This window comes from Ailuropoda melanoleuca, chromosome X (assembly GCF_002007445.2).
Source record: "Ailuropoda melanoleuca isolate Jingjing chromosome X, ASM200744v2, whole genome shotgun sequence".
NCBI classification, from domain to species: Eukaryota; Metazoa; Chordata; class Mammalia; order Carnivora; family Ursidae; genus Ailuropoda; species Ailuropoda melanoleuca.
In genome coordinates this window covers 92,529,814-92,550,284 of record NC_048238.1, presented here as the reverse complement: position 1 = coordinate 92,550,284, position 20,471 = coordinate 92,529,814, and the positions used below count along the sequence as shown (strand labels likewise).

At 53.2% G+C, this 20,471-nt stretch overlaps 2 protein-coding genes across 3 annotated transcripts in view; both read right to left on the bottom strand.

Moving 5' to 3' along the window:
* Positions 1-797: 797 nt before the first annotated feature.
* SASH3 (SAM and SH3 domain containing 3) lies at positions 798-15,448 on the bottom strand. Of its 2 annotated transcripts, XM_002918588.4 has the most exons (8): positions 15,237-15,448; positions 8,458-8,553; positions 7,647-7,793; positions 6,058-6,199; positions 4,737-4,885; positions 4,380-4,589; positions 4,074-4,224; positions 798-3,521 (listed from the first exon to the last, which is right to left on the bottom strand). In XM_002918588.4, the coding sequence occupies exons 1-8, from the start codon at positions 15,291-15,293 to the stop codon at positions 3,331-3,333; spliced, it is 1,143 nt and encodes a 380-aa protein (XP_002918634.1). In that variant the 5' UTR covers positions 15,294-15,448; the 3' UTR covers positions 798-3,330. The 2 variants fall into 2 exon arrangements, with proteins under 2 accessions (XP_002918634.1, XP_019654576.1); XM_019799017.2 differs by lacking the exon at positions 8,458-8,553.
* XPNPEP2 (X-prolyl aminopeptidase 2) overlaps positions 15,404-20,471 on the bottom strand; it is a 34,721-nt gene continuing 29,653 nt past the window's right edge. Inside the window, exon 22 of the transcript XR_004622501.1 lies at positions 15,404-15,531. The gene's annotated coding sequence lies outside the window, so the exon portion shown is untranslated. The remainder of the gene's footprint in view (positions 15,532-20,471) is intronic.

Here is a 20,471-nt window from a genome sequence, read left to right as displayed (position 1 = left end):
TCCTTGTTGCCCCTCCTCACCTGCCCCTCCCAAAGTCCTGTGGTCACTGGAGTCTTCAAGACTACCTACTTCAAGCCTATATCCAGCCTATAGACCCAACTGGGGCCCGATAGTTCTGAGACGCTCCCACCCTCCTCCCTAGGCTGGGAGGGGAGTTCAAATCACTTTCTCAGTCTGACTTTTCTTTCTCTGATATTTTCCTTTCCCCAGCTAAGACCTAATAGATAGACATTACCCAAGGATTTTGAAAGGTTTAGGAATCTCCTCTGATAAGGTCTCCTTGCAGTATGTGAATTTTAAGTACTTTGGGCATTATTCACCCCCCACTCCCCACCTTTCCAGAAGACCGTGCCAAAAGACAGCAGGATAATGACTTCGCTACTGCCCCAGATTGGGGCCAGCGGTTTGGGCCTATTTATTTATTTGGCTTTATTTTTTTTCAAAAGTTAAAATGTTGTTCCTTTTTTTTTTTAAGATTTTATTTATTTATTTAACAGAGAGAGACAGCCAGCGAGAGAGGGAACACAGGGAGGGGGAGTGGGAGAGGAAGAAGCAGGCTTCCCAGCAGAGAAGCCTGATGTGGGGCTCGATCCCACGACTCTGGGATCACGCCCTGAGCCGAAGGCAGACGCTTAACGACTGAGCCACCCAGGCGCCCCAAAATGTTGTTCCTTTTTAAATAGATATAGAATAATAGATACTTTTGCACTTCAAACAAAAGAAGAATATAGAAAGTGAGACCTTCTCTCCCTCACTCCCCCAGTGCTACCCCACTTGTCTCAGTGATAACCATTTGGTACAGATCTTTCCAGTCTTTATTCTGTATGTTTTCCTTTTCTTAAATAAAAATGGAATGTACATTCTTTGTATAATTTTAAAATTTTTAATTAAACAATAAAAAATGATGAAGATTTTCCCTGTGTCATTAGATATTTTTCTACATCATGATTAATGGCTGCCTAGTATTGTGTGAATGAACTATCATGTATCTAACTAATTCCCCATTTGTGTTGTTTCCAATTTCTTAATCTTACAGACAAAGCTGTTATATTTTTGTGCATGTATCTATGTGCACTTGTGTGGCTCTTCATGTGGATCAAATCCTGGGAGGGGAATGGTGGGGTCAAAGGGTGTCCAAGGCATGTTATGGAGGGTCAGATTGCCCGCAGAGGGCCGGGGGCCTCTGAAAGCTTTTTGGACTCCCTACTCAACTCCTTCAACCTGTCTGAGCTACAGTTTCCTCCTCTGTAAAATGGGAAGATGATGGTAGGTACCTCAGCGGGGTACTGTGAAGATCGAGAGCATAAATGCAAAGTGCTTGGTCTCTCAGTACCAGTGTTGGTGCCCACGAAGTGACAACAGTCAGTACCATTGGGACTTTGAGGATGGGCTTCTCCTTGTTTCTTTGGTGAGGATAATGCTTGCCGTTTCCTGCTGCCCACAGCCACTAAGGGCGGTGGGATGACTGCAGCTGAGAACAAAGCCTGGAAGCAGAGTGGCCTTGTCTTCGCTCCGGGGGCAGCCCTCACTCCAGTTTGCCCTCCCTAGTGCAGTTAATGCCGGCAGAAACAAAGGAAGCCTGGGCTCTTCGTCACTGTCCCGCCTCCCGGGGCAGATGGTGTAGCTTCAGTGGGCACGAGGTGGGGCCCAAGAGGAGGTGGCCTCAGAGGGAAGGCCCTGCCGAATCCAAATCTCTCCCTTTTGGACCCTGGACAGCCCCTAGTGCTGGCTGTTCCACACTGCGGAGGTCCTTAAGGCTCTTGTTAAGTAATCATTCTAGGACGAGACCACTCTCAGACCCCAGCAAGGCCTGTGGCCCTGGGAGCCTGTACTCTGAGGAGAGCTGGTTAGTGGGAAGAGCAGAGACCATTAGCACTTCAAATTGGAGCTTTAGGTTGGCAGGATCAAGGGCAGTGGGCATCTTCAGGGAAGGGACAGATGTCCCTGAAAGGACAATGGAGGTCATTTTGCTGAGTCTGGCTTTGAAGGATACTGGTCTGACCTTCCCCCAACCCTCTCTCCTAGGAAAGATAACTGGAGACTTTAATTAGTTCTACCTATGTTTATTGCTGCCAACTTAGCCCCCTCCATCCCCTCATATTTACACCCAAATCCTTCCCCCAAGCTAGCTTTTACCAAAGTTCCTTATAGTAGGTCCAGAAGTGTGTTTACTAAGCAGGCAGTCCTAGATGTAGTGGGCACTGTCCCCAGGTCCGTTGAGCCCTGGGGAAGGGTCACTCTGCGAATTCAGGGCACAGACTTGGTACTGAGGTCAAGGGAGACTCCCACCAACAGAGATGCTTCCTCCCCTTCTGGAGCCCAGGGTGCATCAAAACATTTGCAAAGCCAAGTTGGGGTGGCGGACTCCCCAGTGTCATGCTTCGTGCTTTCTTTGCTTGTAAGAACCCATACAGGTGGCCAAGTCTGAGTTCAGACTTGCACGTGACTTTCGTGGGGCAGTTCTGTCCTTGGAAGCCAGATCTGACCATCTGCCATCAGCCTTCAGGGCAAGTGTCATTGGATGGGGCCAGGAGTGGAAGGGGAGAGTGCGAGTTGCATGAGGTCTGGACATTGTTTTAAGCTGGGGGAAGCTGCAGCTTGCCTTGAGTTCTGTGGGGCGGTATGGAATGAATGAGTGGCAGGAGCCCCCTCAACTCCCTCAGTAAACCCCACTGGTGTCCTGGGCCACAGGTAACAGGAGAGCAGACATTTAATGTCCCAGAATGTCAGAGCTGGCAAGGCCCCCAGCAGCATCCATTCTAATCCCCACCAATTAGTGGCCAAACCTCCAAAAAAATTAAAGAGAAGGAATGTGGGAAAGGTACATGTGGCTTTCTTCAAGCCTTGTTTGGGGAAATCTGTATCTACCCATGATCAGTTAGGATCCTTTTAAAGGGCCAGCTTCCCTAGGGTTTTGAAACTGACCCGAAACACTGACTTGGCCCCCTTTTCAGGAGCAGCGTGACAGGGAAAAGTGGTGTGGGGGTGAGGAGGGTTTGGGGGCCTCGGTGGTGAGGGGCATGGGTAGGGTGGCCCCTCAGTGTCCCACTTGCTGTGGCTGGGAGCAGGTGGTGCCTGGAAGTTCTGTGCTGTCAGTAGCTGGGTGAGGGAGGGGGCTGGGCGGGTGGGATGTGCCCTTGGGTGGCTCCTCATCCACTCCAGCCAAGCCCATGGGGCCCTGGCTGGCCCCTGCAGCCCTGGGCGCTCCTAGGGGAGCAGGGCCAGGCTCAGCACCAGTCCTCCAGGGTCTGGGCCACCGTGGGAGGCCGGGTCCATCCCTGCAGTCTTTGCTGCTTGGGCCCAGCCTCGGCCTGTGCCGCCACCTCTGCCTCAAGGTGCCCCGGCCAGGGAGAGGCCGTGCAGCTGCTCCTCAGCGCCTGCCAGCTCTGCCTCATCTCGTCCGCTCTCTGAGCCCTCGAAGCAGCCCGAGTCTCGAGGAATGTCCACTTTGGGTTCAGACACTGTGTTTGCCACCGGCTCCTGGCTGCTTTCGGCGCCCTCTTCTGCCTCCTCGCTGCCGGCTGCCAGGGCAAAGGAGATGGACTATGGGGGGGGGCTTGGGCCTTATTGTGGGAGGGTGTTCGGAAGCTGCAGGGAGGCCCTGTGTGTGTGAGGGGGTAGGGACTCCGGGAAGTCCACTGTAGGCAGTCTCTCCCTCTGGACACACACCACCACCCCCGCCCCTCTCATCCTTTCGGGCTTAGAAACAAGTGGGGGCGGTTTCCAAGCCAGCAACCCCGCCCAGGAGCTCAAACTTCTTCAGCACCTAGCTAGGAGCCGGGAAACCTGCGCTGGATTACTGGCTCTGCTATTACCCGGCTTGGAGGCCGTGAGTACCTTACCTTCTCTGGCCTTAAGTCTCCCCTTTGATCCCAAAGGGAGTTGGACCCGATCATCCCCAAGGCCCCTCTGTCTGCAAACTTTGCCTGAGACTGGAATTTGAGTGTGGAGAGTGCTTTTCCATTACAGAGGGGCGCCGGGGCTGAGTGTGGTCAGGAGGCTGGGCCAGGGCAGGCCTCCCCTCCCCGGAATACCTGCAGGCACCACCCCACTCAGCTCCTAAACCCACTCACTGTCGTAGTCCAGCAGTAGCTCGGCGGCTGTGAGCAGCTTGGCCCGGTGCTGTGGGTCCATGATGTTCAGCTCATTGAGGTGTGTTTCTCGCAGCTCTTTGAAGTCCTCCAGTGTCTGGTAGCCATTGAGCAGCAGCGTGGATGTATGCTCCTGTGGGCAGAGGCAGACCACCAGTGTGGCCACTTACAAGCCACCCCTGCTTGGAATGCCTCCCTTCCCACATAGCTGGCCGGGCCCCAGCCGCCATCCCTGGGGCAAGTGTGCCTCCCTGGATCTTATATACCACTGCAGGTCCCGGCTCAAACCTCCAGGCCTATGCGCTCCAGCAGCTCATGCAGAGTCTTGGGCTTGGGCCTCTTGCCCTTGCTCTGTCGGCGACTGGGACGGGCAGGCCCCACAGCCTCCTCAGGCAGCACATCCACATAGATGAACTTGAAAGATCCCAGCCTGCCATTGAGCAGGCCCAGCCACGTGCCCACAGGTGGCTTTTCAATGATCTGGATCACATCCCCTTTCTGTGGGAGGACAGAAGAGCAGAGTGGAGCAGGGGAGAGGAGAAGGGTCCCTTGGCCTCCATGGACTCCGTCCTACCTTGGCTCAATACAGCCTCCTTTACGGGCACAGCCTGCCAGGCTCAGGAGAGGCCTAGACGCCAACCTTACCTGCAGTTTCAGCGAGTCATGGTCGTAGGGACTGGGAGTGAAGTCGGTGTGGACTCGTGCTCTGCCACAGAAGGGCCCTGTGTACTGGGGGGCAGGTGGTTCCTCTCCAAAGCTGTTGGAGCCTGGGCTGGGGCTGCAGAGCTCACTGCCTGCAGGAGAGGGGCAGGGAGGAGGGTCACCTTTGTCCCAAGACAGCTGGGACAGTAGCCAGCAGGTACCTTCCATTGGCTGTGGCTAGAAATCCCAGGGCCACTCTGCAGGAGCACAGCTTCACCTTTGGGGCCTCAGACATGAAAACAGTTGACCACAGAAGGAGAAGTGGCTCACAGACTAAAGAATGAGCAAACTGGGAGGACCTCTAGAGACCAACTGGGTTCAATGAACAGATAAGGAAAACTGAAGCCAGAGAGGCCAACGAGTCTTAGACCTCTCACCTTATAGCTGGTAACACTGGGGCCACTTGACTCCAGGTCTCCTGACTCCCAGTCCAGTGCTCTTGGAAGCCACCTTCCACCCGGGAAACCACACCCTAAGCTAGTATTTTACTTTCCGTACATAGTAAGACTCAGCATCCAGTTACAACATCACGTGGAAACTCAGAAGAGCTCTTTCTCTCTGGGAAAGGCAGGATGAAAGGCATTATAAGTGGCTAGCAGTGGGGGCAGGGAGGTGTCTATGGAGCCAGAGAAGGAGCAGGGAACTTAGAACTAGCCTGAGGAGTGAGAAGATCAGTGCCTCTGTGGGTCTACAGGTCAAAGCGTACAGCCTCTCCTGGATGAGAGGCTGCTGGAACCTGTCCAACCCCATAGGCATTTAGAAGATGCCAAGTGGTGCCCTGAGCCCAGCAAACCAAGGGCTGCAGTCTAAGAGGCTGAGACTTCCCAGCTGGAGACCGTCTATCCCCACCCCTAGCCTAGGATGTCAGAGGCCTAGGTGGCTGTAGCCTCTAGCTTCCCTTGGAAGGGCAGGGGTGGGCTACTCCAAGAGCACAATGGGGCTCATCGTCTCCCTTGGGCCCCTCCAGGGCCTGGGGACAGCAAGTGGCAGCTCCTTCAGGGTAGACCTAAGTTCAAGGCTGGGTCATCTTGGGCAAGTGAAAATATCACTAAGCCTCAGTTTTCACGTCAATAAAGTGGGGGTAATAGTGCCAGCACCATGAAGTTACTGTGAAAATGTAACAGGAAGAGGGCTGGGAAAGTTCCCAAAAGGCAAACTGTAAAGGTTCATTTCTCTTACCTCCCTACCAGACAGCCACCTTCATGGCCCTAAGCCAGTCCTTTTTTCCAGACTCAGAAGATGTCCCCTTCCGTCCGCTACTCACCTGTGGATGCCTGACGGCTAAGGGCCGGGAGCTCACGCTCCTCCTGCTCAGAAAAGGCTAGTGCCATCTTCTCAGGGCTGGGGCTGTCCAGGGTGCAGTCTGGGGATGTCGGGGAGGCTGAGCCCTCCTCCAGAGTGTCTCCCTGCAGGGGAGGGGAGGCAGGGAGCCCTGAGCAGCCTTGGCTGGGATGCCCATGGGGCAGCTCTGGGTGTAGAGGAAATGGGCCTGGGCTCTCTGGAGGACTGGGGCCCGCCTCGGGCCCCAGCTCTGCCGCTCCTAGGCTGCACCTCACTGTCTGAGCCCAAGTTCCCGCTTCTGTGAAGTGGGAATGACCGTCCTCACCCCGCCGACCTCAGATAGCGAGGCTCAACCGGTGTGCTGTGTGAATGTGCTCTGTGGGTGTAACGTACTGATGTCCGCGCAGAAAGGCTGCCGTGCCAGAGCCAGTGCTCCGAGCTGCTGCCAGGGCCCAGGCCAGCATGCAGGGGCACGGGCAAGGAACTGCCTTCTGCCTTACTCCTTCGGCCAGGCATGCCTGTCAGTTCATTGCATCCTCGCATTGACCCTTGAAGGTAAGTGCTATGATCACCCCAAGTTTACAGAGCAGAAGTCATGGAGGAACGTTCCCAAGGCCACACAGGAACCCACAACCGAGCTGGCCTGACTCCAGAGCTCCTCTGCCTCACCACACGCCTCAGGGTGGTGGTAACCCTTTCACAACAGGCTCTCTAGGAATCAGAGCCCCGATTCCTAACAGCCGCCAATTCCTGTGTTGTAAATACTCCCCCCCCCCCGTCGCTGACTGAGCAGCACCCCGTGGGGCTGATTCCACCACACAGAGACTATAGAGGCAAATGACCTCAAGAGCACAGAGAGCAGTGAAAGATAGTGTAAGAATCAGGAAATTGTGAGTTTTGAAGCTTGCCCACAGTCTCTTTATTCTCAATAGAATTTATTTAATTCTAAGCTTATAGAATGTAATTTTCAGTAATGGTTGGGTTTCACACCTGGCTCACAAAATTCCTGACAGTTTGACCAATTGCTGTCCTCAGTAAGTAGGAGCTGGTACAAGCTGGCTCGGGCACCTTCCACAAGAGCCAGGAGCACAGCCGACTGGCTGTGTGACGTCAGCTACTTGTGCAGGCCTGCCCCACAGCTGTCTGTCCCACCCTCTCTCCCTGGGCCCAAGCCAGCCTTCTCTCTTTTCTCTCACCTCTTCCAATCCAGTCTTCCCAATCTCAGACGCTAGCTCCAAGCAAAACTTTGAGGTGGATGAATTTGCTTCAGGCAATTGCATCTCCCTTTCAAGCGCCGCCCCCCCCCCCACCAGGCCTGCCTTCCTAGGAAGCTTCTGTTACCCAGACTTTCATCCCTCCTCAGACCCCACTCCTGCTCCCTCAGGACCATGCCCTGCTGCCAGGTCCATGGCTGAGCCAGCTCTCCTGCCATATGACCTTCCTTCTGATATTGAATCAGGCCCTCAGGTCCAATACCTGAGCTATGGCGGTCAAGGTGGACATGCTCACACCCAGCCACAGCACCGCCTGTCCTCCCTGTCCCCCACCCCTCCCCTAGACCGCAGGCCTCACCATCTCTTCTGACAGCACCTTCACCATCATCTTGCCCATCTTCCTGTTCATGGTTCGGGAAATCACAGCCCTCCACTTTTTCCCCAGCTTTTTGCCACTCTTCCCAGCATCTTCTGCGGTAGGGACACCTGAGTCATCTTCTGGAATCTGTGACAACAAAGGAGGAGGTCCAGGATTTAGGGGCAGAAAGAGGCCTTCAGGTCCTGGCAGAGGATGTGGGGTGGGAATGAGAGGCCCCCATCCCCTTCCCTCCTAGCCCCAGTCCCACACTCAGCCCTATTAGTTTGTAATTAATTTGACAATTACAGTTGACCCTTGAACAACGTGCGAGTTAGGGGCACCAACTGCCTCCACCCCGAGCAGATGAAAATCCACCTATAACATTTGATTCCCCCAAAACTTAACTATTACTAGCCTACTGTTGACCAGCAGGTTTACTGATAACAAACAGTGGATTAATACATATTTTGTGTGTATACGTACTATATTCTGTATTCTTACTATAAATAAGGTAGAGAAAAGAAAATGTTAAGAAAATTATAAGGAGGAGAAAATACATTTACAGTCCTGTACTGTATTTATTGAAAATAAGCCGCATGTAAGTGGACCCGTGCTGTTCAAACCCATGTTGTTCAAGGATCAACTGTAATCCGTAATTGAAAACAATGTGGGTAATTTCTTGGGGCCCAGAATTTTGGCGGGTGGGAGGGTTGGCCTTCTGTATGTAAGCAGGCTTTCCTCCACAATCCCCAGATCTCTTCCCCCACCCGGGGCCTGCAGCCAGATCCCCCTGGGAGGCTCTGCCACTCACATTATCATCCAGATTAAATTCCTTCTCGCTCACCACGGGGGAGCTGGGTTTGGATTTGGCAAAATCCTTGAAGCTGCTGGAGCGCTGAAGTGAGAGCTGGAAGAGGCAGAGGCGTGGCCGTCAGTGGCCAGGAAAATGGCTGGCGGAGTAAGGAGAGGGAGCCATCCGCGCTCCTGGCACGCGCACTGCCCAAGGGACCAGGCAGCGCCACAGGTGCCCTGAGGAACCGGGGCTAAGGAGGTGGAGCGTCAAGGTGTCCTTGGAGTGACCTGGCTTCCTGCTCTTTTTCCGCCCAGAGGAGCCCCGACTGCAGGCTCCAGAGCAAGCTCTGGAACTCAGGAGCCTCCAACCTCAGCTGGGCCTCAGACAAAGACCACCTGTCCACCAGCACCTGCAGTTTGATCCCCAGAATTCTGGAGGCAAGGACTAAATGAGTCCTACTCATTTAGCAAAAGCCTAGCTCCTACTAGAGACGTACCTCAGCACGAGATAGCTTCACCTTTAACGTAACAGAGCAGACCTTCCCCAACCCGCAGCCGCTTCTCTGCTCTGAACCTGAGGCAAACAAGGGGTCCCTGTCAGGGCGATAGTGGTAAACACATTGAGGTCTCCAGTGTGATCTGTGTGTCCCCAGAAGAGCAAGGCAATCCCCCCAGGAGTCGGGAAGACTTGGCATTCTGCTTTCTGGAAACCCCCAGTAGAAGCCTATTAAGAGAAGGTGCCAACAGGTTTGGGACATGAATGATTGGAGCTCATTTAGTAAAAGAAAGTTGCTGTTTTTTCTTTCTTCATCTCGGCTTTTAACCTTAGCCACTAATGTGATGAGCTGGCTACTGCCGATGACGACGTGTGCCAGTGTTTGGACTTTTAAACCCGGCCGACGGTTTGCACTGATGAGACTGTTTTCAGGAAATGAGCTTTCTTAACTGTGTATGCATGCACATGGCAAGATAGCAGCCAGAAGCCAGGCGTCGGCAGGTAAGGAGTCAGGCTCTACACACAAGAAGTAGGGCTGAGCCTGAATCTAGATCAACAGTCAAGACCAGAGACACACACAGGAACCAGGGTTCACAGATGGCCAGACAGATAGAGCGGGATAGACTGCAGACACCAGAGATAAGGGCTTGAGGAACTGAAGCCCCAAACCCACACAAAGCTGAAAGTTTCACATCCTCTTTCCTATGAAGGGGGGTCCTGTGACAACCCCCCAGGGCCGGGGCAATATCACCTGCCCCCCAACACACACACAATTGGCCCCAACTCCTGGAGACTACAGTGGGGACCCCTGGGGACTTTAGTTCTCTTGGTGGGTCTTGACTAAGGCAAGTCAGCAATCAAGGTCAAGGGCCACACCTTCTTAGAGGTTGCCGCAAGCTAGCAGACCAGCAACTAGGTCAGCAGTCAGGCCAAGCAGACACTGCCACTACGAGGGCCTCCTGGACCGGACACCTACGGCCTCAGTCAGAAAGCCTCTTTTGTGCTGCACTGAGAAGTTGGAGAAGGGGAGGCCACGAGTGGGCACAGGCAGGGAAGAGCATGACCGTGGGGCAAACGCTCTGGTTCCCATGCATCTCTTCCGTCCTCCTTCCTTGGTTTTCCCCACCCACTATTCTTTCCTCTTTTTCCCCTTTTCTTTCCCCTTCTCTCCTCCACCTTTTGTTTATTTCCTCCTCTTGAATGGCTAGGATGCAGCTGCCTGGATAACTTCCTCCTCTTATTGCCTGGAAAAGAGGGAACAGAGAGAGGGTGGGCACCAGGCTGGCCTGGGCCCAAGGAGGACAGGCTGAGCTGCTATTTATAGACTGATGGGACCTATTATGGCCTTCCCTTCACCACCCCTCAGCTTGGTCTGCTGACTGGGAGGCTGAGAGTCGCCCCAGAAGCCCCAGGGACTGCAAACCTGGAAAGCATGCAGGAGGGTAGGCTCAGCAACGGAAGTGGGCTTTGTTGGGGAGAGTAAACTCACCACCAGGCCGCAGTTCTTTCCTTTTCCTGTCATTAATCTGAAGGCTGGGGGCTGGGAGGGAGGCCTTTGGCCCCGCAGGGACCTTATGTCAGGGCCCCTGTGTCCCAGCTTTAGGTCAAAGTGGGAGGAAACAATCCAAAAGTACTGTGGGGGTGGTGCTGGGACTTGGGCCTTGCTGGTCACTCCTCAGCCCAAGGACATGGAAAGGACTAAACACCTTCAGGTGACTAAGGGTGGGGACCAGCCAGCCGCCTTTTGCCCAGCCTACCTCCAACCTCGGGACCAACCCCAAATATCCTGAAAACCTTTGATGGCCCTGAAATGGTCCCCCTCCCAGGTATGAGGTGAAATCCCCTTGGATTTTCCACCTGGTTTCCCTTTGGGGCAAGGCTATCCTGGGGGTCCTGTGCAGGGCAGGAGGTAGTGCCCTACACTGTTGGCCGCTTTTCCATGTCCAAGGGGAGTATGTGGGCCTCTTGGAAAGAGCTACTTTCCTGGCATCAGACATTGGTGAGTTCAACTCTGGAATGTGTGACCTTTGGGAGTTATTTAACCTCCCCAACCCTCAGTGTCTGTGAGCTGGCAGGTGGTCACATCTTGGTTCTGCCATTGACCAGCTGTGTAAAGCAGGGAGAGTTCCTCAACTTCTCTGGACTTCCATTTCCTCATGGGTAAAATGAGGACAAGGGCACCTATCTGGTTTGTTGCTGTGAGGATAGACTGCTAACACAGCAACCCCTCAGGGAATGTCCATGTGGGCTTAGCCTTTCCTCTCACCCCCTCCATACTCTTACCCAGGGCGTGCCCCACCTGGAACACTCCACCCTTCTCTGTCAACCATAGTTTCTCCCTTCCTTCAAAATCCAATGGAACTGGAAACAGCCCACATGCCCACCAACAGTAGAATGGATACAGGAATTGTAGCAGTCATTGAAGGGAATAGTACATAGTGATGAACTTGGTACTGCTCTCCCTAACAATATGGACGAATCTTGCAGATACATTGTCGAGCAGAAGGGGCCAGCCACCAGAGTACATTTTATGGTTCTTTGTACAGAAAGTTCAAAACCTGGCAAAACTAAGCTATGCCGTTGGAAGTCAGGAGAGTGATTACCTTTAGGGAAAGAGAACATGTAGTGACCAGCAGGGGCATGAGAGAAGCTTCTGGAGTGTTGGAAGTGCTTTTTTTTTTTTTTAAGTAAGCTCTATGCCCAACATGGGGCTTGAACTCATGACCCCAAGATCAAGAGTTGCATGATCTACTGATTGAACCAGCCAGGCGCCCCAAAAGTGCTTTGTTTCTTGATCTGGGTGCTGCCTATGAGGGAATGTTCACCTTATGGAAATTCACTGGGCGGAACACTTGTGATTTACGCACTTCTTTGGACAGATATTATATGTCCATAGAAAGACTTTCCAAATCCAGTTTCAAAGGTGCTGCCCCCTGTAGGAAGCCTCCCCTGATCACCCCCTCAGAGCCTCACGCTGGCCCCGCATTGGCATCTTCTTCCCCTGCTTCCTAAGCAAGCTTGCTTTCGCCAGGTGTCTCTGCAACTAGCCCCTCAGCCCCTTCAGCATACCAGTCATCTACCCGGCACCCTCTGGGCTCCAGGCACTGGCTTGTGCATGTTTGGGAATCTGGTAAGAAAGGGGTTGAACACCTTTCACGTGCCCGGCACCCTGTCCACAGCTTCGTGTGTGCCAGCTCACTCCAGCCTCACAACAGCCCCGTCTTAACATCCCTACCACCCAGCTGAGGAGCCTGAGACTCAGAAATGAAATGGCCGAGGCAGAGTTACACAGTGGGCAGCAGCAAGAGCAGGGGTTTGAACCCAGGTCTGTGACTCTGGAAGCCTGTGCGTATTGCTATGCTCAGAGCTCACTAAGTTACCTCCCAGTATAGAAATGCATTGAGTGCAATGGAAACTGTGGGTGGTGTTTGGAGGAAGCTTCCAGGAGAGTGAGTGGGAGTATGGAGGAGGAAGGGCTCAAGAGGGCTTCAAGGAGGAGGAGGCACATTTAAGCTGGGCCATGCAAGGCAGCCAGGATTTCTCCAAGAGGAGCTGGGAAGGGTTTAAACAAGAATGAGAGTTAGAAACATTCTGAGCATAGTCGGTGTGTTGGGTGGAGCAAAAAAGGCTGTGGAAGGCCCTGGCCAGCCATGCCTAGGAACTTGGGCATTGGCCTGTGGGCAACGAGAAGCCACTGGAAATGCAATGTGTATGCTGGTGGGGGTGTCATGTAGAGGGGTGCTTTCCTACTCATGGGTTGAGTCTCTTATGCTCATCAGATTCTTCTAGTGCTTCTGGGATCAGTAGGGGGACAGCAGAGTAGAGAGGGAGAAGGGTTTAAGACTCTGGAGACTGACAAGCCTTGGCTTGGATCCCTGCTCTGCAGCTTACTAGCTGTGTGAACTTGGGTAAGTCACTTCACCTCTCTGAGACTTGGGCATAAAAGAGATAGAGGCAAGGTTCTCATGAGGAGCCAACGAGCTAAGATAAGGGTAGAGTGCACGGCACCTGGCAGGACGAGTCCTCCCTTACCACAGGCTCTTAGTGCCTTTAAGTCTCATTTCCTCCCCTTCAGGGCTGGGACGGAGGCTTGGTCTTCTTTGCAGCACTCCCTGCGCCCGCCCACGCCTGCAGCATGCACTCTCGGGTGCACAGCATGCCCGCGACAGAGCACTCTCCTGTTTATTGTTTCAAGCCATCTACACAACCTCCTGAGATGAGCAGATCAAGAGCTAGCCTCCAAGATGAAGGAACCAAGGCCCCAAGAAGGTCAATGAACTGTCCAAGGTCCTACAGCTAGAACATGTAGGATTTCAACTCCACTTTCTTGCCCCCTGCCCAGCACATTCCCTTCTGGCAGGCCTGGGAGGAGGAGCAGGGGCAGGAGAGAGAGTCCTCACTTGCCTTTGTGCTTTCCCCTCCAGCATGTCACCTCAGCCACTGAGAAGAAGGGACTCGCCCAAGGTCACAGTGCTGGAGCTGGGCTGCTGCCTTTGGTCCTGGGGAAGATGCTATCTCTACCTTCTGGAAGCTTGGCTTCTTCAAGGCCATTTCCATGGTATTGGGACTTGGAGAGTGGCTCTTGAGGCTGACCCAGGCCCAGGCAGGGGTGGGGCAGGGTTTGCCTGGATGATCTTCCCTAGAGGGACATGGACCTCAGATTGCCACACAGGCCTTGCTTCTCCTGGGAGAAGCCTGGGGGGAGACTCTCAGAGGCCTAGCCACCAAATACAGAATCTGGTTAATAGAAGTCCGGGAAGAAGACAGGGACTTCCGGCTTCTGTGTGCTCCTGGGCACCTCCGTCTGAGATGGCACAGGGTCCCAGTGTCAAAGCGTCAGCTCTTTCTGAGGCTCTTTCTCCCAGCTCAGCTCCCCTGTGGTTTGGGGCCCAGCAGTGTCTACAGCAGTCTCTGCTTCAGCCAGAGAGCAAGGGGAAGTGGGACCTGCTCACCCAGGAGCAGCAGCCAATGGTAAGTCTGATGGGCCTAGCGCCAAGCAGGGCTTGGATGGGGGTGACGGAGCCTGTGTGAAGACTCGTGAATCTCTACCTTACTCTGCCCACCTCCACTGCAGCTTGGAGAAGCATCTGGGGTGGTGAGAGTACAGCCGGAAGTGGCAGCCACCCCAGGACCTGAGATGGGGCAGGATGTACACTCCAGTGCCCAGGGGCTCAGCCTTTCAGCTGGCTTGGCCTCCAATTGGGAGCTGCTCCCCTGACAAGGGGGCTCCCCTATAGGGCACCTGGGCTGAGCTCCTGGGGAAAACAGCAGGACACAGTGAGGGACTGGAGGCCCCCCGAGTGTGGCTTGAGGCTAGGCCTAGGTCTCTTGGACCTGGTTCAGGCCTGCTTGGGGATGGTCCTAGGATCCCATTGGATGTGTGGAGTATAATTGCTGGTCGCCTGGGAGAGTTCTATAATCAAGTCAAACAATAAGTTTAGAAATCCTCAAATCCAACTGGAGAAACCTAGATCTGACAGTCTTCAAGGAATCTTCTGGTCTGGCCTCTGCTCCAGGAAGAGGAATATTTCAGCTGTCCACGACAGCTGCTTTTCTTCTTGGCCTGTAGAATCCCGCCACTAAACGTTTCCTCCTCAGCCCCTACTTCACATCTCACCAGCTTCATTTCTCATTCTTCACAAATAATTTCTCCCCGCCTGGGAAGAACCTGCATGTTCCCTGCATCCCACCGCAGGTTTGGAGAGCCTTTTCCTGAGTCTAGAAATTACCTCGGGCCCCCTCTCCAGGTTGGCCACCTTTCCTGTGGGCCTGGAGAGCTGCAGCAGAGCTAAACCAAGTGGGCAGAGTCTGGCTATGGCCAGAGGGCAAGGGCCCCAGGAGCATCATGGCGCTTATCTGGGTGACCCAGCAGGGCCCTTTGAGTGAGATGGCTCCTGAGAGGCCGTGCTTGGGCAGAAGCAGTGGCAGGACCGGCATAGGGGAGAGAGAATTAAATACAGTCTTAGGATGCAATTCAAGAAGTGTATTTTGTGATTCTTGACTTCTAGTCTAGGATTCTAGCCCCTGATTTTAGATCTCTATCCCGTCATTGTAGGGTTGAATTCTGGAACTCTAGACTTCTAAGGGTCTGTAACCCCAATTCTCTAGATTTTAAAAGTCTCTTCTGTACTTTTGTTACTCTAGTAACCTTTGGGCCCCTGTCCCATTGCCCTTTGGAGAATGGCCCTTGCCTACTGACCAAATGTCCGGCCTTTGGCTCGTCCCACTTCTAAGAGTCCCGGAGGGGGTGGGTTGAGAGAGCAGAGGGAAGGAAGAAGTGAGTTCCCAGAGATGCTCCTCACCTTTCTCTTCTGAGTAGGCTCCTTATCGCTGGCGTTGGAGGGTTTGCGGCGCAACATGGTCCTCTACCCTGGTGACGCTCTGTCCCTGCAATCCTAGGTGTCGAGATGTCGAGGCCTCTTGCTCAGCCTCGCCAGCACTGTCCAGGGGGCACGGCATGGACCGAGCCTCTAGCTGCCACTCTGAGTGCTGTAGTGGCAGCTTGGGGGTGCGGGCCATGGACACCCGGCGGCAGCAGCATACAGGAAGCCCTGCCACGTGACCTGCTCTTACAGCAATCGCAGCCCCTGCCGGCCCCTAGGGAGGAAGGAAGTCCCAACTTCAGTCTCCAGAGATTCTGATACAGACGGCTCTTAGGTTGAACAAGCAGAGAAAAGTCCCTACCCTGCCGTCTCACGTCAATCATCACCTGTCCTGCTCCGTCTCCTTGGAGGTGGCCGATTGGCTTGACATGATATGGCCTACTCAAGCCTCTTATCCTGCTGACCAGAAGCCAGAATCCAGAAGCCAGAAGCTGGGCCATGTCTCCCTGCCCATTAGGCCAATGCTCCTGGTCACCTTGCATCACCAAGCTCATCATGACCACCACTACCACCCCTCCAACCGTGACCCTGCAATCATCCCCACCGTCATCAGCACACCTACAGCCATCATCACTCTAGCAACCTCCCTACAGCCAGCATCCTTGGCCGTCACCCCCACAGTCATCATCATTGCTGCTAGCACCCTCACAATCCGCCTCATGGTTGTCACCATTATTCCAGCTAGTCACTCCCACAGTGATCTGACCCCTACAACCATCATCCCTACAGTCATCACCCTAACAGCCATCACGACATCCCTGCAGGGGTAACTAGGGCAGTCATCCCCAGTGCCCTCACCACCACTTGCTAGAGCAGCCACCCCTCCAGTCAACACCCCTCAGCCATCCGCCTCTATCTGCCCACCACTGCTGTCATCGTCATGGCCATCTTGCTAAAGCTATCATCCCCTCTGCCGCCAGCATGCCCATAGCCAGCCTTGCCAGAGCAGTCATGCCTGGAGTCAAAACCCCTTGGCGCACCCCCTCCCCTGCCTGTAGCCTGTATATTTATCATCACGACAGCCATCACCATGAAAAAGACAGGCTTTCGCAAGCAACTTCATACCACCAGCAAATGTCCCAGGCAAGAGGCATTTCTTAAACGCGTGTGTGTTTTAGAATGTTCACTTTGTGGGTTATCTGTGGCAGATATTTTAATAACTTCAATGATCTTGTTATAGAAACAATTCATATTCATCACATATAATTTAGCAAACACAAATACACAAAAAGAAGAAAATTTAAAAATTCTTCATTATTATACTATTTGGATAAATATCTTTTTCTATTTTTGAGCATTTAACTACTTCTCTCTCTCTCTCTCTCTATTTTACAAAAATCATACTGCATAGAAAGCAGATCCGTGGTTTGAAGGGATAGGGCGGGGAGGGAGAGGTCAGAAAGGGCACAAGGACCTTTTTGGGGGTGATAAATATGTTCGCTATCTTGGTTGCCATGATGGTTTCATGGATGTATACATATGTTGAAACAAATCATACATTTTAAAAATGTGCAGTTTCTTGTGGGCCAATTATACTTAAACAGAGCCATTTTAAAACTTTTAACAATTAAAAAAAGTCACACTTCACAAACTGTATTGATATCTGCTTGTCAAACTGAATACAGTATCATTGAGATTTTCTCATGCTATGAGATATTCTTCAACTATGCCATTCGTAATGGCTGCCAAGCAGCCCATTGCATGAATGTACCATTAGGCCCCCACCGATGAACTTAGGTTGGCTTCATTTTTTTTTTTTTTTTTTTTTTTTTTACTCTTTGTGGTACATCCTTAAGGTAAATATTCACGTCGACAATTTGTTCTTTAGGATAGATTTCCAGAAGGGGAATCCTGGGGTAAAAGGTGTGCATCTTTTTAAGGCTTTTCATTCTGTGGCACTTGTGAAATCCTGGGCTGGCCCTCCCCTGTTCCCAAGATGTTCTTGTGACTTCCTCCCCGCTGTCCCCCAGTCTGCCTCACGCCCTTTGACCATCCATCCGTCGGGGTGAGCTCAGGGAAGACAAGGTCCTTCTCCCCCAAGCTGAAACCATACTTCTTTGACTCCGTTCTCCTCAACCGGCCAGGCCGGGGGCGCCAGCACCCCGGTTCGGGTCGCTCCTCCACAGGCCATGCTCCCCTCGCCGGCAACCGAGGGTGGGGGGTGGGGGGTGGGGCAGGGCTTCCACTGCCTGGGCTTGGAGGCCTGGGAAAGAGTCCGCCCCGGTGGGGGACGCGGGGGGAGCAGCGGCGTGAGGGCGACCTCGCGGGGCGAGGGGAGGGCACAGGGCTGCAGGGGCTCAGGGCACTCGGGGCTCGGGGAGCGGGGGCAGTGGGAGCCAGAGCCCCCGCAGAACCTTCCGGGCCTGCGCCGCGACAGCGCGTCCGCAGGGCGGCGTGCAGGATGTGCACCGCTTCCTGTTTGCTCAGCCCCGGCCGTGAGCTGAGCTCACACAGTAACCGCAGAGCCTTCAAAGGCAGCCAGCTAACCAGGGTGCTGGGCGGCCGCCTCGCCTAGGCCTGGGAAAAGGCGGCAGGAGTGAAGGGAAACCCCTAGTGAAGTACAGCCACCTCTCACCCAGGACAGAAGGGAGCGAGTGTGTTCAGCGCTGCCCTTCTGTCTCCTTTTCAGATGTGCCTCCTCTGGTCAGCAACTCCTCCCCACCCCCACTCTGGGGGTCCAGGGCTCCCCCATTTGGACTCGCTTTCCCCCAACTTTTCCCTTCCAGCGCATTGCCCTGGCCTGAGTCCCCTGAAGTCAGGCCCCAGCTGGTTAATGGGCCCTAAGCACCTTTTAAACAAGTTTCCCTTCTGGGCAACACATTAACATTTTATAGGTCACTGCCCAGGTACACGGAGCCCTCAGCTAAAGAGGAGATCCAGATCAGCAGTGCAGCGAACAAGGCCACCTCAAACTTGATAACGGGCTGGCAGGCAGGACCTAGGCGGTAGCTCTGGGCAGAGCCTTGTACTAAGCACTTTGAAGAGACCCAAAATAAATAGTTGTCAAAGTCCCTTGCACCTGGGAGCTTCTGTCTAGGCAGGCAGGCAAGCTTACATTTGCCCAGCACGTGTTCTTTGCCAAGCACTATGTTAATCCCAACACCACCCCGAGGGAAGCAGTTTAAACTGGGATCATTATCGCAAAGATGTGCCCAGTATTAATGTGGGGCGGGAAAGCCTTGATTTAGCAGCAATATTGCTATTGTGTGTTTTGGGGTAGGAGGTGCCACAGATAAGTGAGATCCGTCTGAAACTTCAGAGGGTAGACAATAGGGCTGCCAGAGACACAACGGTTATCGGTTATCTCGGTTATCTCGGTTATCGTAGGCTGCATTCGCATAGAGCAGCCCCCCACCCACACTCCTGAAGATACTCTAATTTTGTAGAAGATCACGGGTGGGATATTTGGGGCAGTTGCGACCCAGATATGTGTGAAAGTGTCCCTAACTCTCCAAATGGGTACAATCCTGATTTGAGAGAGTAAGAGTTTGGGTATCAAGGGTTATCTGTATTTGGATAAACCTCCCAAACAGTTCTTACTCTCACCTCTCCCAGCCACACGTGCACATCCCGTGGAAAATAATACTCTGTTGCAGGTGGTGGTAGTGAAGAGAAAGGAGAGGGCATCTGGAAGTCTGATCCCATGCTCAAAAGCTGAACAGCTAGGTCGGGGTGTGCGTGTGTGTGTGTGTGCACGCTCACGCGGGGATCTATAGGGGAGCCCAATCAATTTGGGGAGTACTCAACACCTGTAATATTTGGCTTAGAAGGTTGGGGTGGGGACGCAAGTTGACTTTGAACAGCTGCCATGTAGAGGAAAGGATGTATTCTGGGTGACCAGGAGTGATGGGAAACAAAAACGGAAGGTTTGGTTTCCTTCCCAGGAAGACATTTTCGATATATATATATATATATATTTTTTTTTTTTTTTTTTGAGAAAGATAAAGAGACAGAGAGTGAGGGGGAGGGGCAGAGGGAGGGAGAGAGAATCTTAAGCAGGCTTCACACTGGCTCAGGGCTCGAGGTGGGGCTTGATCTCACAATCCTGAGGTCGTGACCTGAGCCAGTAGCAAGAGTCAGAGGCTTAACTGACCGAGCCACCCAGGCGCCTGGACATTTTTGATATTTAGATGGTACTTGTTCAGCCCTGGTTAAGTAGTAGAGCTTCCCGTCTCTGGAAATGTTCAAGCAGAGACTACACAGTCGCTTGGAAATACTTGGGCATTTCCGAGGTGAAGTCCAGTTTGGAAAGCCCAGCCCAGTAGCAGATTTCATGGTGGTAATCTTAGGCAGGGAGGGTGAGAAGAGTAAAAACGTAGTAGGAGAAAGGCAGAGGAGGGCGAAAACCTGGGCAGGAAGCACCCGTTCCTCAGGCACACAGACAGTACATGCAGAGCGTTCAGCTCTAGGAGCACTGGGGAGTCCCTGGCAGCAGGGGCTGATGGGAGGGAAAGTCATCTCCGAATCTCTGAATCTCTGAACCCGTGATAAGGTCTTCATTTAAAAACAAAGAACACCTGCAGGCAGCTGTGGCAAAGACCGCAAAGAAGAGGCTGGGCTTTTGTGCTCAGATAAAAACACACTCACTACTCACTGCAGGGCCTTTCTATGGGAGACTGGGAGCACAGGGCTGCTCTGCCTAAGACTGTGTCCCAGGGTTACAGGGACGTAGGTCTCTGAGCAGTCTGGGGGACAATTGTCTAGGGAAGAGGAAGAGCGGGAGACACCTCCCAGAAATGGGGTCAGGTAGAACTGGATTCAAATCACCATATATCACTTACAGGCTGTGCGACCTTGGGCAATGAGCTCTTGTGGAGACGGTGATAATGTGGGGAGTGTGTGTGTGTAAGTAACCAGAGTTGCCTAGGTGGCATGTTAGAATGCTGTCAGTCCCGTGCACAGCTCATGCAAAATGCTGGGAACCTGGTGGGGGGGGCTCTATCAGTTCACTCCAGGCTCCACCCACAGTGTCTCCTCTTGCCTTGGCACCTGCTTCTACGTCTCATCTGGACCTCATCTGCATCTCCGCTACATGACTCTGGCCCATATCCTGTGTGTGTCCACCTTGCCAAGGGCAGGGTCCCTCAGTCCAAGCTATTCTAGAACATAGAAGGTGTGACAAGCAAGAGAATCTAGAACTACTTGGGACCGCTG